This window comes from Rhinolophus ferrumequinum, chromosome 25, assembly GCF_004115265.2.
Source record: "Rhinolophus ferrumequinum isolate MPI-CBG mRhiFer1 chromosome 25, mRhiFer1_v1.p, whole genome shotgun sequence".
Classification (NCBI taxonomy): domain Eukaryota; kingdom Metazoa; phylum Chordata; class Mammalia; order Chiroptera; family Rhinolophidae; genus Rhinolophus; species Rhinolophus ferrumequinum.
The window spans coordinates 26461119-26473588 of record NC_046308.1 but is presented as its reverse complement, the minus strand read 5'-3'; the positions used below and the strand labels follow the sequence as shown (position 1 = coordinate 26473588).

Here is a 12470-nt window from a genome sequence, read left to right as displayed (position 1 = left end):
CTACCTCCATTCTTCAGGTCAAAAAATGACAGAACTAAGACAAATCAAAATGTTCAGACATACCTAACACACGTCTATGATGCACTTCAGACATCTAATGACTATTTGTGAGTATCCTCTGTGCCAGATGTAGGGATAAAAAAAAGAATGAGTCCTTAAGGGACTCACAGTTCAACAGCAGCTGCCAATGGTACATCTTGACCTGTACAACTCAAAATCAATTCAAAATCAAAGAACAGTACCGTGTAGGAAAAAAAGACCATTGAATGAAGCATAACCTCATTACTGACCGCCTAGATAGCAGCATCCTAGCAGATTTCCTTGCTATCAAAGTCCTTTACAATCTGTTCTGCAATCAATTGCCAGGTTCATTTCTAGAATTCCCCCTTCAAGAAGTCTCTCTATTGCTCAAAAATCTTCAAAGACTCCTCACTACTCATCACTTCTATTTCAAACTTTTTCAACTTAAAGTTGTCTATAGGCTAGCTCCGGTTCAACTTTATTTCATGCTCAATATGGCTCCCTTCTGCCAATCCCTTTGGGAGGGGTAGGACACAAATCTAATTCCACTACCTACTCTAAATCCTCAGGCAGCCTTCATTCTAAGCAGTCATAAAACACTGTTTCCTCTATCGTCAGTACAGATCCCTTACCTTTCAGAAATTGGCATTGGTTTTCTTCTTTACAAATGTCAGGTATGTCGCAAAGTATTTTTAACATTACCATCTTAACCAAATGTTCATTTTCCCAGCCACCCTCAGTGAAATCAGAGGGAATCGCTTGCAGTTTGGGCACGGGAGTCCCAAGATGACACTTAGTAAGACAGGGAGAAGGGGTTTGGGGCAGTTGCAAACTATGGAAGGGAAAATGAAAGAAGCAGAAAGGGGAAAGTGCGTGCTCCGTACTCAGCCTTTTTCTTCGGAAGGAGTACGGAGGGAAAGAGTAGGGGGAGAGGAGGCTCCAAGAAATGAATTCTTGAGGAAGGACAGAAAAAACTCAAAGTGTTCCCCAGGTAGAGAATCGGGCGGGGGCCTCCGGATAACGCGAGGGCTCCACATCGTCCCCAGGAGAGAACAGGTTACAACATTAAACAAAGAGGATGGGAGTCGGGAGGTGACAGAGACCCGGGCATCTTCGCAGGAGGGCGGTAAGGAAACGAAGGAGATAGGACACGTCCTCCGGGACGTGGTTGCCAAGATGAATAAGCAGGCGCCTAAGGAGGTTTTGGGGCGAGCGTTTGGGGGCATCGCTCTGCTGGGGCGCGGGGGCGGGCGGGGTTGGGGGTGGGATCGTCTCCTAAGAGGAGAAACGGTTCCAAGGGCAGTGCTCTCCGATACGCAGAGCCTGGGATGCGAAGACTTTAAAGTGCTGATGTGCAGGCATTTCCCAGCCCCAGCCGGGTTTCCCAAACACTCACCGCGTCCGCTCCAAACGCCGCCGCTCCAGCTGCAGCTACCGGCCGGCGCAGGCGCACTCAGCCTGCAAGCCCGCGTGACTCGGCCCAGCCCACTCCCGTCCCCACGTGACCCACAGAGCACGCCCAATCCTTCTGTCTAATCATGTGGTCTCGGCTCGCCCCGCCCATCTCGGCAAGATGGCGGCGCCCGGCTGCAGTGCTCCGCGCCTCTGGGTTCAGGTTGCCCGGCAGCGTGTTGGGACACCCTTCACTACCGTCTCAAAGCCATTTTGCTCCGCCGCTGCTGCTTCTAGGCCCCTGGATGCCCAGCGATTAGCGGAGAGACTCCGAGCCCAGAAACAGGAACAAAAGACGAAGAAGGTGCCGGTGAGTCCGGAAGGAAGGACTGTAGCTCCCGAGACGCAGTGCAGTGCGCTCAGTGGTTTCCCAGACCCGGGGTGGGAGGGGAGGGTCCTCTGAGAGAATGCATAAACGCGGAGCACGGTGGGGGAAGAACGGGGCGAAAGCCGAGGGAGAGGTCAGCAGGTTACGGTGTCTTCCCGTGGGTTGGGTCTTTGCTCCTGTCGGGCTGGGTGCTAAGCACCCCGCTCTCAACTGAGCCGGGAAATGCTCGTATCTAATGCTGAGACAGTGATTTCCCTGCCCAGATTCTCACCCAGACTTATTGAAGGTCTTCCCCACCTCGGATTTCCCATTGCTCTTTCTCTCCCCGTAGGTGCCCACAAACCCTGTCCAGCAGAGAGTGCAAGAACTAGTGCGATTTACACAGCAGCTACAGCGAGTCCACCCTAACGTGCTCGCTAAGGCACTAAGCCGAGGAATTGTCCACCAGGACAGCGACCTTGTGGTCATCAATAAGCCTTACGGTCTCCCTGTGCATGGTAAGGAATACGTGGGGAAGGGAGGGAGGCCGCTGCTGCCTTCTGCTACAACTAGGGGCAATTCTGACACATCACTTGTGGGGTCGTCGGAAGCCTTGCGTTCAAAATAATTAAACTTTTGTGGAGTACTGTCCTATAGAAGGCACTACCGAGGACACAGAAATAAATAAGACAGTCCCCACTTTCCAAACATCTGGCAGTCAGCAGTGATTTATGGAATATGCTGTGTGCAGACCTCCACAGAGATTGCTATAGAGAGATAACAAAAGCTGTTTGGTTCTTGTCTTCAGGTTATTTTCCATCAAAACTGGAAAAGAGGAAATGGCATATAAGAAAATAATAGACGCGTGCGTACGTGTGTGTATGTGGGGTAGTATACCCAGCAAAATCCAAGGGTGCTTAGAACTTAATGGACACTTAAATATTTTTGAATAAATGTTGAATGTAGTTGTCAGAGACACCTGGAGTGAGTCAGGGAAGACAGAAAAAAAAGCATTCGTGGAAAAGGTTTTGCTGGGGGAAAAGGCATATTTTAGCTAGAAGAATGCTTTTCGGGTAGATTTTGAGAAGGTTGAGTGCCTTTTCTGGATTTTTTTCCCTTTCGATTCTCAAAATAGCTTCTTGCCTTCCCATTGTCCGTGAGAATAATTATAATACAGATATTTACATTTTATAGACGAGAAGACTGAAAGTTAGAAAGATTATAACCTATCCTAGGTCAGTGGCTAGTTAGAGTACAGAGAGTAAAACCTAGGAATATATCACCCCAAAGCTTCTTAGCTCTTCTGTAATGCCTCAGGAGGGCCTCATAATCTTCCATTTCTCACTAGAGTTTACTTAACAAATGCTCAAGCCTTTGTTTATATAGTGAAATATCAGACCTCCTCATTTTGATTGCTGATTTTTGTGTGAGTATATGTACATAAGTATTGGATTGATGCAAAAGTACTTGCGGTTTTTGCAATTTTTTAAAAATCACAATTCCTTTTGCACTAATGTAATAGATTATATATATTTGTATATGTAGGTACACATATATGAGGAGAAAGCCACATGCACTAGGCCAGTGCTTTTTAAATTTTAATATGTATATGAGTCACTTGGACATCTTGTTAAAATGTAGATTTTGATGAATAGCTTGGGTTGGGAGCCTGAGAGCCCTTTCTAGAAAGCTCCCTGGGCCTACAGATATTGCTAGCCTCGACCACACTTCAATAATAAGGCTCTAGAAAGCATTGACTAATCCAGTAAGGCCTTTTTTCCCAAGTGGAGTTTTGTTGGGATCTTTTCCTGGCCTCTCAAATTTCTGTCTTTTTCTTTCTTAGGCGGCCCTGGGGTCCAGCTCTGCATCAGTGATGTACTGCCTATCTTGGCAAAGATGCTTCATGGCCACAAGGCAGAGCCCCTGCATCTGTGCCACCGGCTAGACAAGGAAACCACAGGTGTAATGCTGTTGGCTCGGGAAAAAGAAGTGGCACATCAAGTCCAAGAATTGTTTAGAACTCGTCAAGTGACAAAGAAGTACTGGTATGAAGTCTGCTGATAGTGGTAGAGGTGGTAGAAGTGAAGTCATCCCTTTTGTCTATCCATCCATTCAAATAGCAGCAACTCCTATTAATCGAAAGCACTGTACTAGGACCTGTGGGCATAGAAAAGGCATAGGAAACAGATTTAGTGCTTAGAATATTAGAGTCTGATAGAATAGTGGTTCCTAACTATGGCTGCACATAAAACTCATTGCAAGTTAATTATACAAGTGATACGTGATTTCATTTCTGTGGTAAATTGTCAAACAATGAAGATAAAGCAAACAACTCCTGGAGAATCCACCCACTGTCATTTTTATCCCTTCCCTTAGGGTAGTTTGGTTTTTATTCCTCTGGTCCTTACTCAACATATTTATGTACATACCTAATATATATAATATACACACATACGTATATATACCAATGTATATATCACATTGTACTACGTACATTGTACTTTCTTTTCCCAGTTAACTGTGTCTTGAGGATATTTCCATGTTAGTGCATATAGGTTTACCTCGGCTTTTTTAATAGAAGAAAGATACATGAGCATAAATGAAGCCTACTCCTGTCCCCCATCTACTCAGTTTTCCTTCCCCAGAGGCAATCACTATTACTAGTGTCTTGTATAAGCTTCCAGAGCATGTAGAAGCATGTTTTATGGCAACTTATTTTGCACTGCTTCGCATCCTGCTTTTTTCACTTAGACAGTATATCTTAGAGATCATTTTGTGTTGTACATTTAGAGCTACCGTGTTTCCCCGAAAATAAGACCTAGCCAGACCATTAGCTCTAATGCGTCTTTTGGAGCAAAAATTAATATAAGACCTGGTCTTATTTTAATATAATATAAGACCGGGTATAATATAATATAGTATAATATAATATAATAAATACTGGGTATAATATAATATAATACAATACAATATAATGTCGAGTCGTCTGTTAATTTTTGCTCCAAAAGACGCATTAGAGCTGATGGTGTGGCTAGGTCTTATTTTCTAATAACGGTAGCTCCTTTCTAATGACTCTATAGTCTTCCATTGTGTGGATATGTCATAATTTCCTTGTTGGCAGATGTTTAGGTAATTTCCCATTTTTCAGGACCTATTGCAAAACATGTGAGTATATCTTTAGGACAAATTCGTAGACATGGAATTGCTGATTGAAGGGTACACACATTTAAATTTGGAATACTTGCTACCCAGATTGCTCTCCAAAGTGGTTATGTCAGTTTTTATTCCCGCTAGCAGTGGTGAGTGCCTGCCTCTTATGCCTGACTAATAATGCCTTTTTAAAAGATTTGCCACTCGGATGGGTAAACAGAACAATGATATTTTTTCAATTTCCCTATTTGTTCGATTTCATGTTGACTGTCTTTCATGTTTATTGGCTGTTTTGAGTTTCCCTTTCTGTGAACAAACTGTTTATTTCTTTTGCGCATTTTCTGTTGGGTTGTTTATTATTTTCTATTTGATTTGTAAGTATTCTTTTTGTATTTTGGGTAACACAATGCACGTGAAGTGTTTAACACAGTACCTAGCTCATAGTAAAAGCTGAAAGGTGGAAAACCGAGACATTATTAGGTATACAAGTAATCAAAATGTAAGTCTATAAAAAAGTGTTATATTATTAATGAAAATTGTCCATGAAAGTTCAGAGTCGGTCACCATTCTCCGTATCAGGCATAGCGGAGTTGAAATCAATTAATTGGGTCTTGATGAATGAATAGGATTTGATTGACAAGATGGAGGAATGTGTTCTAGATTGTAGGAATGGCATGCACAAAGGAGTGAGACATACAGTCCAGCTCAGAGTGGTGGATGGTGGCAGCTAGAGCTGGAAAGGTAGGCTGGGACCTAGTTACTGATGCTCTAAATATCAGGTGCAGAAAGTGGAAGTTACAAGTGGAACATAGTAGTTCCACAAACTGATTAGCTTTTGCTGACTTGCTATGATAGCAGCTTGTATTACAGTTATTTGTTTGAATCTTCTTACCAGACTCTGAATTCCTTCAGAGCAGGGATTTTTTGTATTGTTCATCGACAGAACTAGGACCTATCTAAATTGGTGCCTATTTACATTCAGTGAATAGTCACTGACTGAACATTTTTGAGCAATAGTGTTAGGTCATTAGGAAGGGTGATCCTCTAGTTATAGCTCAGTTTAAGTGTGATCAAATATATCAGATAGCAGCCCAAACTGCTCCCAACCTGAAGTGGGGTGTCCAGGATATGAAATATTATCTCTGACTGCGCTTTTGATCCCTTGTTCAGTGATTCTGTGATAGGCCGCCAAGTATCCAGGAAGACGCCTCCGTGGTTGACCTGGAAAATGCATGAACGTAGGACAGATTGAATAGTCGTCTCCCTGTCTGTGACATGATGACAAGACACCAACAAAAGTGGTTTGGAATGAGTCACTGAGTTGTGGCTCCTGTGACTTCTCTGAGCACAGTTCCTCTCTGTTTTATCTACCTGGCAAATAGGGCAGAAGAGGTCCAGTGAATTTTTCATTCAGTTCATTCATTTATTTTTTTCATTCATTTTATATTCAGTCAGAACTTACCATCTTTCATTATGTAAAAAAGAAAAACAGGATACAAACCATATTACCCTAATTTTATTTTGAGCTATGCATACTCGTTTTGAAAGGCTGGAATGAAAGACCATGTTAGTAATATAATTTTTTTTCTGTTTTCCCCCAAATATTCTACAATGAGCATGTATTACTTTAGGAATAAAAAAGGTATGTTTATAAGGCTAGTGCGAGGCTCTCAGGCTAAGCATTATACCAGGAGGTCGTTGGGGACCCTCCGATCTTAAGAACTGATCACAGTAGTGCAGAAGGTCCACTGTTAAAACCTCTCAGTAGCCAAATCTGAGGAGTGCCTCACTCACTTTTGTGGCCTAAGCAAGGGTCTGTGTGTCACCCCAGGGCCATCACTGTGCACGTCCCGGTGCCCTCGGCAGGAGTCGTGGATATCCCCATCACCGAGAAGGAAGTGCAAGGCCAGCAGCAGCACCACAAGGTGGGTGGGCCGCCTCCCGGAGGCACGGGTTTTCTTCTCTTCCTTTGAAATAATATCTTGATTTCTTTGGCTTTAGATGGCACTGACCCCGAGCTACCGCATGGACAATGGGAAAATGGTGAGAGTACGGATGAGCCGGAATGCTCACGTGGCTGTGACTCAGTACCGGGTGCTAAGCAGCACTGTCTCCTCTGCCCTCTTGGAGCTCCAGCCTGTTACTGGTGAGGGTGCCCCCGTTCTGCAGTGGGAGGGTGCCCCTGTTCTGTGGTGGGGGGGTGCCCCCGTTCTGTAGTGAGGGGGTACCCCCATTCTGCAGTGGGAGGGTGCCCCCGTTCTGTAGTGAGGGGGTACCCCTGTTCTGCAGTGGGGGGGTGCCCCTGTTCTGCAGTGGGAGGCCACCCCAGTGCTGCTGAGCTTCGTCTTCGGCCTTGGACTGGGCTGTACCCTCTGAGCAGCTGGTATTGTGGAGGCTGGGATTGCAGCTGACTGCTTAGAGAGTGTGCTTCTGGTGCTACTCTGAGGCTGGGAGCTCCAATAGGGAGGATTGTTAAAAACAGTAGGTAACAAAAGAACATAAACAGTTTGCTTACATTTATTTAAAAATTTGCCAAGTGGTTCCTCAAAAAATTAAGCATAGAATAGAATTACCATATGATCCAGCAATTCTACTCCTGGGTATATACCCCAAAGAATTGAAAACAGGGATTTGAAAAGGTACTTGTACACCAACGTTCATTGTAGCATTACTCACAATAGCCAAAGGCTGAAAACTTCCCCGATGTTCATTGACAGGTGAATGGATAAACAAAATGTGGCCTATCCGTACAATGGAATATTATTCCGCCTTAAAAAGGAAGGAAATGCTGACACATGCTGCAACAGGGGTGAATCTAAGGACATTATGCTGAGTGAAATATAAGCCAAACGCTAAAGGACAGATATTGTATGGTTCCATTTATATGAGATACCTAGAGTGTCAGCTTCATAGAGACAGAAAATAGAGCACTTGTTACCAGGGACGGGGGAGGAGGGAATGAGAAATGAGTGTTTAATGGGGACAGAGTTTCCGTTTGGGGTGATGCCAAAGTTCCGGAAATGGATGGCTGTGATGCTTGCACAACAGTATGAACGTACTTACTGCCGCTGAACTTAAAAATAGTTAACATGACAAATTTCATGTTATGTATAGTTTGCCACAATAAAAGATAAATGTAAAACTACTGTTTAGTGTTATATAGTGAAATTATTTTAAAAAACAAACCAGCCTGGCAGGGATAGGCGCCAGTTGATGACAGTGGTTATCCGTGATGGAAAGAGGGCACCGGCGGAGGGGAAATGCAGGCGTGACAGTATTTACAGTGTTTATTTCCTACGAGCTTATAGTTTGTTGTGTTAGTCCTCACACTTTATTGTACTTGGGGTTGTGCCAATTTACTCTGCTTTGAGGTAGTACAATTGGAAGCAGATACCGCCGTGGCACCATTTCTGTAGCCACTCATAAGTTTTCTGTCTTTTGTTTGGAAGGAATAAAACACCAGCTTCGAGTCCACCTGTCTTTTGGATTGGATTGCCCAATCCTTGGTGATCACAAGTACTCAGACTGGAACAGACTGGCCCCCCAGGTAATACGGGTTTGACCCCAAATGCAGCCGACGAAGGGGCAGAACGTAGGCTTTCCCCCTGTGAAACCCCTGACGTGAGTCCCAGCAGGAGGTATTAATGGTCTTCAGACACGGCGCACACTAGTTATGCAGCTTGGAGAGAAATTCAGAAGCAGTGAGGGCCTGTCCTCGTGGAGCTGCAGGATCTCTTAGCAAAACCTTCCTGCTTCATTTGTTTCGTCTCAGAATTTGATAGGAGGCTGTGGGCAGGGGGACGAGGCTTTCTGAAGGCTGAAACTGGCCGATAGAGCTTCCCTGGTGGGGGTGGATTTCTCTTGCCTGGGTCCTGAACCCTTCCTAGACGTGCCTCCAAAGCAGCCTACCCTTACTGCGTCTTCCGGGGTGTTAGTGTTGGGTCCCTGTAAGTGCAAGCCTTCTGACCTGCATACCGGTCGAGGGTGAACTGTTGTTGGCCTTGCTCTCAAGAGGCCGTCTTGTCTTTGTACAGAAGCTGTCTGTTGGCACCCTGAAGAAGCTGGGGCTGCCACAGTCGAAGGCTCGCCACATCCCCCTTCACCTGCATGCCCGCCAGCTGATCCTGCCTGCCCTAGGCTCCAGGAAGGAGGAGCTCAGCTTGGTCTGCAAGCTTCCTCGCTACTTTGTACGTTCCCTGAGCCGTCTGGGCTTAAAGATGCCAAGTCAGGATCAAAACCGGGACCACGAAACAGGGCATCTGGGAGAACAGTGAAGACTGTTGGGCAGTGTGGCCCCCGAATCCTTCGCTTTGTTGAGTGGACTCTGCTAACTTCTCCTCGGGACAGACTCCAGAAGAGCCAGGTGTGATAAGTTGAAGAAATCCAGCTGCTTGAGGGCTTATACTGGAGACTAAAGTCTTATTTCCTGATGTTTGGGCCACACTCTGGAAAAGCCTGGGGGAAGTTTCTCGGCTTCAGGGTCTCCTTGCCAGGATGGAAGAGCGCCCAGGACCAGGCAGAGGGGGTCAATAATCGACAAAAGAGAACTACAGCACAAATTCTGTGAGCAAGAACTGTTTTCATCCAACAATAACGTTCGTGACCTACCCGGAAGATTCCTGTGGTTGCAAAGAACATGATGGTTATCTAACTTACAGAGAACTTCAGAAGCAGTTAGTTTCTGTCCTCACGGAGCTGTGGAGTTCATGAGCAAGCTGCTTCTCCTTCATTTGTCTTGTCTCCGATTTTGTACACGCCTGTCCTGGGATGCAGGGATTCCCTCCAGCTACAGCATGGGAGCCCTGCTGCCCTCGTGATGGAGCCTGCAGCGCGGTGTTTGACAGCAAGGAAAGCAGATCTCAGTGGCAGGCAGATCACATGCCTGACCGGCGCAGGCAGGACGTGACGCCATGGTGAGGGGCACACACGCTGTCTAAAGGGCACTTGTTGGCTCCAGCGGGTGTCGCTGTGTGGGAGCAGATGCTCTAGTTTTTTTCAGAGTCAGATAGTCCAGATATTTGTGTGAAATCTCCCAGTGTATTGCTAACTAAATCAATATTTTTAAAAATCACTTCGGCAGCCACACCAATCGTGTTTGTGGGTCAGATTTGGTCTGCAGGCTACCTGCTGGCAATCTGTGGTTAAAGAGTGGTGTAGAAGTTTGGGGAAGGTGCTATTTTGAAAGTTCTGGATCAGTAGTTGGCATTTGAACTACATGTAGTGTCTGTTCTTTCTAGACTAGGAGCTAGCTTTGGTTAATCTGTTAGTGTGTGGTTATGAGGCCGTTGCCATGTTTGAAAGGTTTGTTTCGGAAGCAGGCCTCCTATCCTTGGGTCTCAGGAAGGAGATGGCCCTCCAGATGGAAATGATCCTGGTCTTCCTGCCCAGTTGTCCCGCTAGCTCCCTTCTTGTTTCTTGCAACGGTACAATCTTGCAACTAATACATGTACTTGACTCTGGTCTGAGCTGAGGACAGTTGGAGGGACAGCAGCTGGGGAAAAACCCAAGAGCAGCCTTTCTGTGCTCTGTGTGCTGATAACACAGCTTTGTAAACCCTGTCCCTGTTTCCACGGTACCTGTTACCATGTGTGATGGATTTAACTTCCAAAGCACAGATGAGATCGTATTTGTGTGTGTAAGACTTAAATATCTTGGCTGTTGTTTCTATTTCTAGTAAACCACGCTTCTCAAGATAAAGGCATAAGCATGTGACACTTAGAAAATATTGACGATTGGCTTCGATTTAGGGAGACAAATGAAAAGGACCCCTGGTCTTGTGAGTGGAGAAACCCCAGGCACCCAGGGAGCCATCCCAAAGGGACCAGGCAGTAGTATGCCCTCCGTAGTCTGGGCAGACCCTCTGCTTCTGCAGAAATGTGCCACGGTAGGGGAGCAGGGGTGGGGCATGAGGACCGTCTTCTTTTTCCCGTCTGTGTTTTCTTGGTCTTGCTGAGTATTGCAGCTTTAATCATTGAAAACAATAAGAGAGAACTTTTACGCCGGGCTGGTATGGGCTGGGAAGCTGGGATTACACAGCAAGGGAGGCTGGAACGTGCCTCAAATGAAATACTGCTTAGAACCAGTGAAAAGATTAGATTTAGTGTGAAGTCATATAATTAGTATAAGAAAATGGTTTTTCATTTTTTCAATTAAAGTTCTACACGCACATGAGTTTTTCAAAACAAGAACTAAAAGGCTTATAATAAAAAACAGTGTTCTTGCCCATCTGGGGCTTTCATTTTTAGCTCTCCCCCAAATGTTGCCTGTGTGCCTCTAGGACATGCTAATTGTGTTTTCCCTTAGGAGGTTGCAGGGCAGGCTGCCCCCGCAGCGCTCCCCTGGGGTGGGGGTTGGAGCAGCACCCTGGCTAGTCAGCTCTTGGGCTGTTGGTGACCAGGTAGGTTATTTCCAGGTCAGGCACATCCAACCTGAGCTGGGAAAGCTCTTTCTCCGTCCTTGTACCGTACCTTGTCTTTAAATTTAACAAGCTCTCTCCTGCTCTGGGCGCCTCACTCGCTCGGATTTCCTTCCCGGCTCCTTGAAGGGCTCCAGCCTGGGTGCTCCGCCTTTGCGTGCTACTTACTCTTCACGCTCGTGACCTGGCTGCAGAGCTGGATCAACTTTGGAGACCTCTGCCTGTCAGGCTGATGCCTTGTAAATCTCTAACCTTGATCGCTCCCGGGAGCCCTTGACCTTATGTCCGGCTGCCTGTGGTCATTGCCCCCTGGCAGTTCTCTGTCCAGTCCTTGGAGTCATGGCCAAACTGCTCATCATCTTTTGTCTCTAGACCTGGTCCTCCTTTCCTGTCCCTGCCTTAGTTAAGTGGTGTCACTATTGCTTGGGGACTACTCCTCTCACACCTGTCTCAAAATCCAGGTAGTCACTAAGTCTGCTCTATTTCACTCTAAACCCTTCTTTGACAATGCACTTCCCTCTTTAACCCTTCCTACACACCAGCTTCACTCTCCTCACCCTTCAACTATGATGGGATAGATGAAGGTGGATAGAAATAGGATCAGGCATGCTGCTAGTTCCCACCAGAGAGCACACTTAGGAGTGAGTGTTGAGAGTATCCCTGGGTTCCTAGGGTCAGAGCCGTGGAGGGCTGTTTTAAGTGGGACAGAGACACTCCGAAACACACCCCCAGGTTTTCGCAGCATGCTGCCCTTGGTGCTGTCAGCTGCGTTTAGCCAGAGTGCCTAGCAGGATGCAGAAGACATGGCCTTCTGCCTGCTTGTGCGGAGGATACCACGTGGATGCAGATACCATGTCCCCAGTGGGGTAGAAAGCACTGGCTCGGTGCCGCGTAATCCTGACACAAACCCCCCGATGTAACCCCCCGAGGGCTTCACAATGCTAAGGGCACAGCCCTGCGCGAGACTCCTCTCCAGGCACCAGCCACAAGCTCAGCTCCCCGGCCACCCATGTTTCTGACTAGTGTAGGGGAGGAAAAAGTTTTTCTCAGCCCTCCTAGGGTCCCTGGCTGGGTCTGAAAATTAAACAGATCACCAGGAGGAAAATGTGGGGTTCCAGAACATGT

The 12470-nt window shown here is 46.3% G+C and overlaps 2 protein-coding genes across 4 annotated transcripts in view; one reads left to right on the top strand and one right to left on the bottom strand.

Annotated features, from left to right (window-relative positions):
* Positions 1–1495, bottom strand: part of FAM118B (family with sequence similarity 118 member B) — a 47728-nt gene extending 46233 nt beyond the window's left edge. The window contains exon 1 of one of the 3 annotated variants that reach the window (XM_033097585.1): positions 1418–1495. The gene's annotated coding sequence lies outside the window, so the exon portion shown is untranslated. The remainder of the gene's footprint in view (positions 1–1417) is intronic. The other 2 variants (XM_033097582.1, XM_033097583.1) reach the window with 2 other exon arrangements.
* A 75-nt stretch (positions 1496–1570) lies between these two features.
* RPUSD4 (RNA pseudouridine synthase D4) lies at positions 1571–9659 on the top strand. Its single transcript, XM_033098265.1, has 7 exons — positions 1571–1783; positions 2133–2298; positions 3624–3825; positions 6762–6855; positions 6932–7076; positions 8380–8477; positions 8965–9659. Exons 1-7 carry the CDS (start codon positions 1595–1597, stop codon positions 9202–9204), a joined length of 1134 nt encoding a protein of 377 aa, XP_032954156.1. The 5' UTR covers positions 1571–1594; the 3' UTR covers positions 9205–9659.
* Positions 9660–12470: the final 2811 nt, after the last annotated feature.

Excerpts from the sequence above, each read along its gene's own strand:
- RPUSD4 (XM_033098265.1), top strand. The coding sequence starts at position 1,595 with ATGGCGGCGCCCGGCTGCAGTGCTCCGCGCCTCTGGGTTCAGGTTGCC. Across the intron at positions 3,826-6,761 it reads CAAGTGACAAAGAAGTACTG|GGCCATCACTGTGCACGTCC; the intron begins GTATGAAGTCTG and ends GTGTCACCCCAG. Across the intron at positions 8,478-8,964 it reads GGAACAGACTGGCCCCCCAG|AAGCTGTCTGTTGGCACCCT; the intron begins GTAATACGGGTT and ends GTCTTTGTACAG.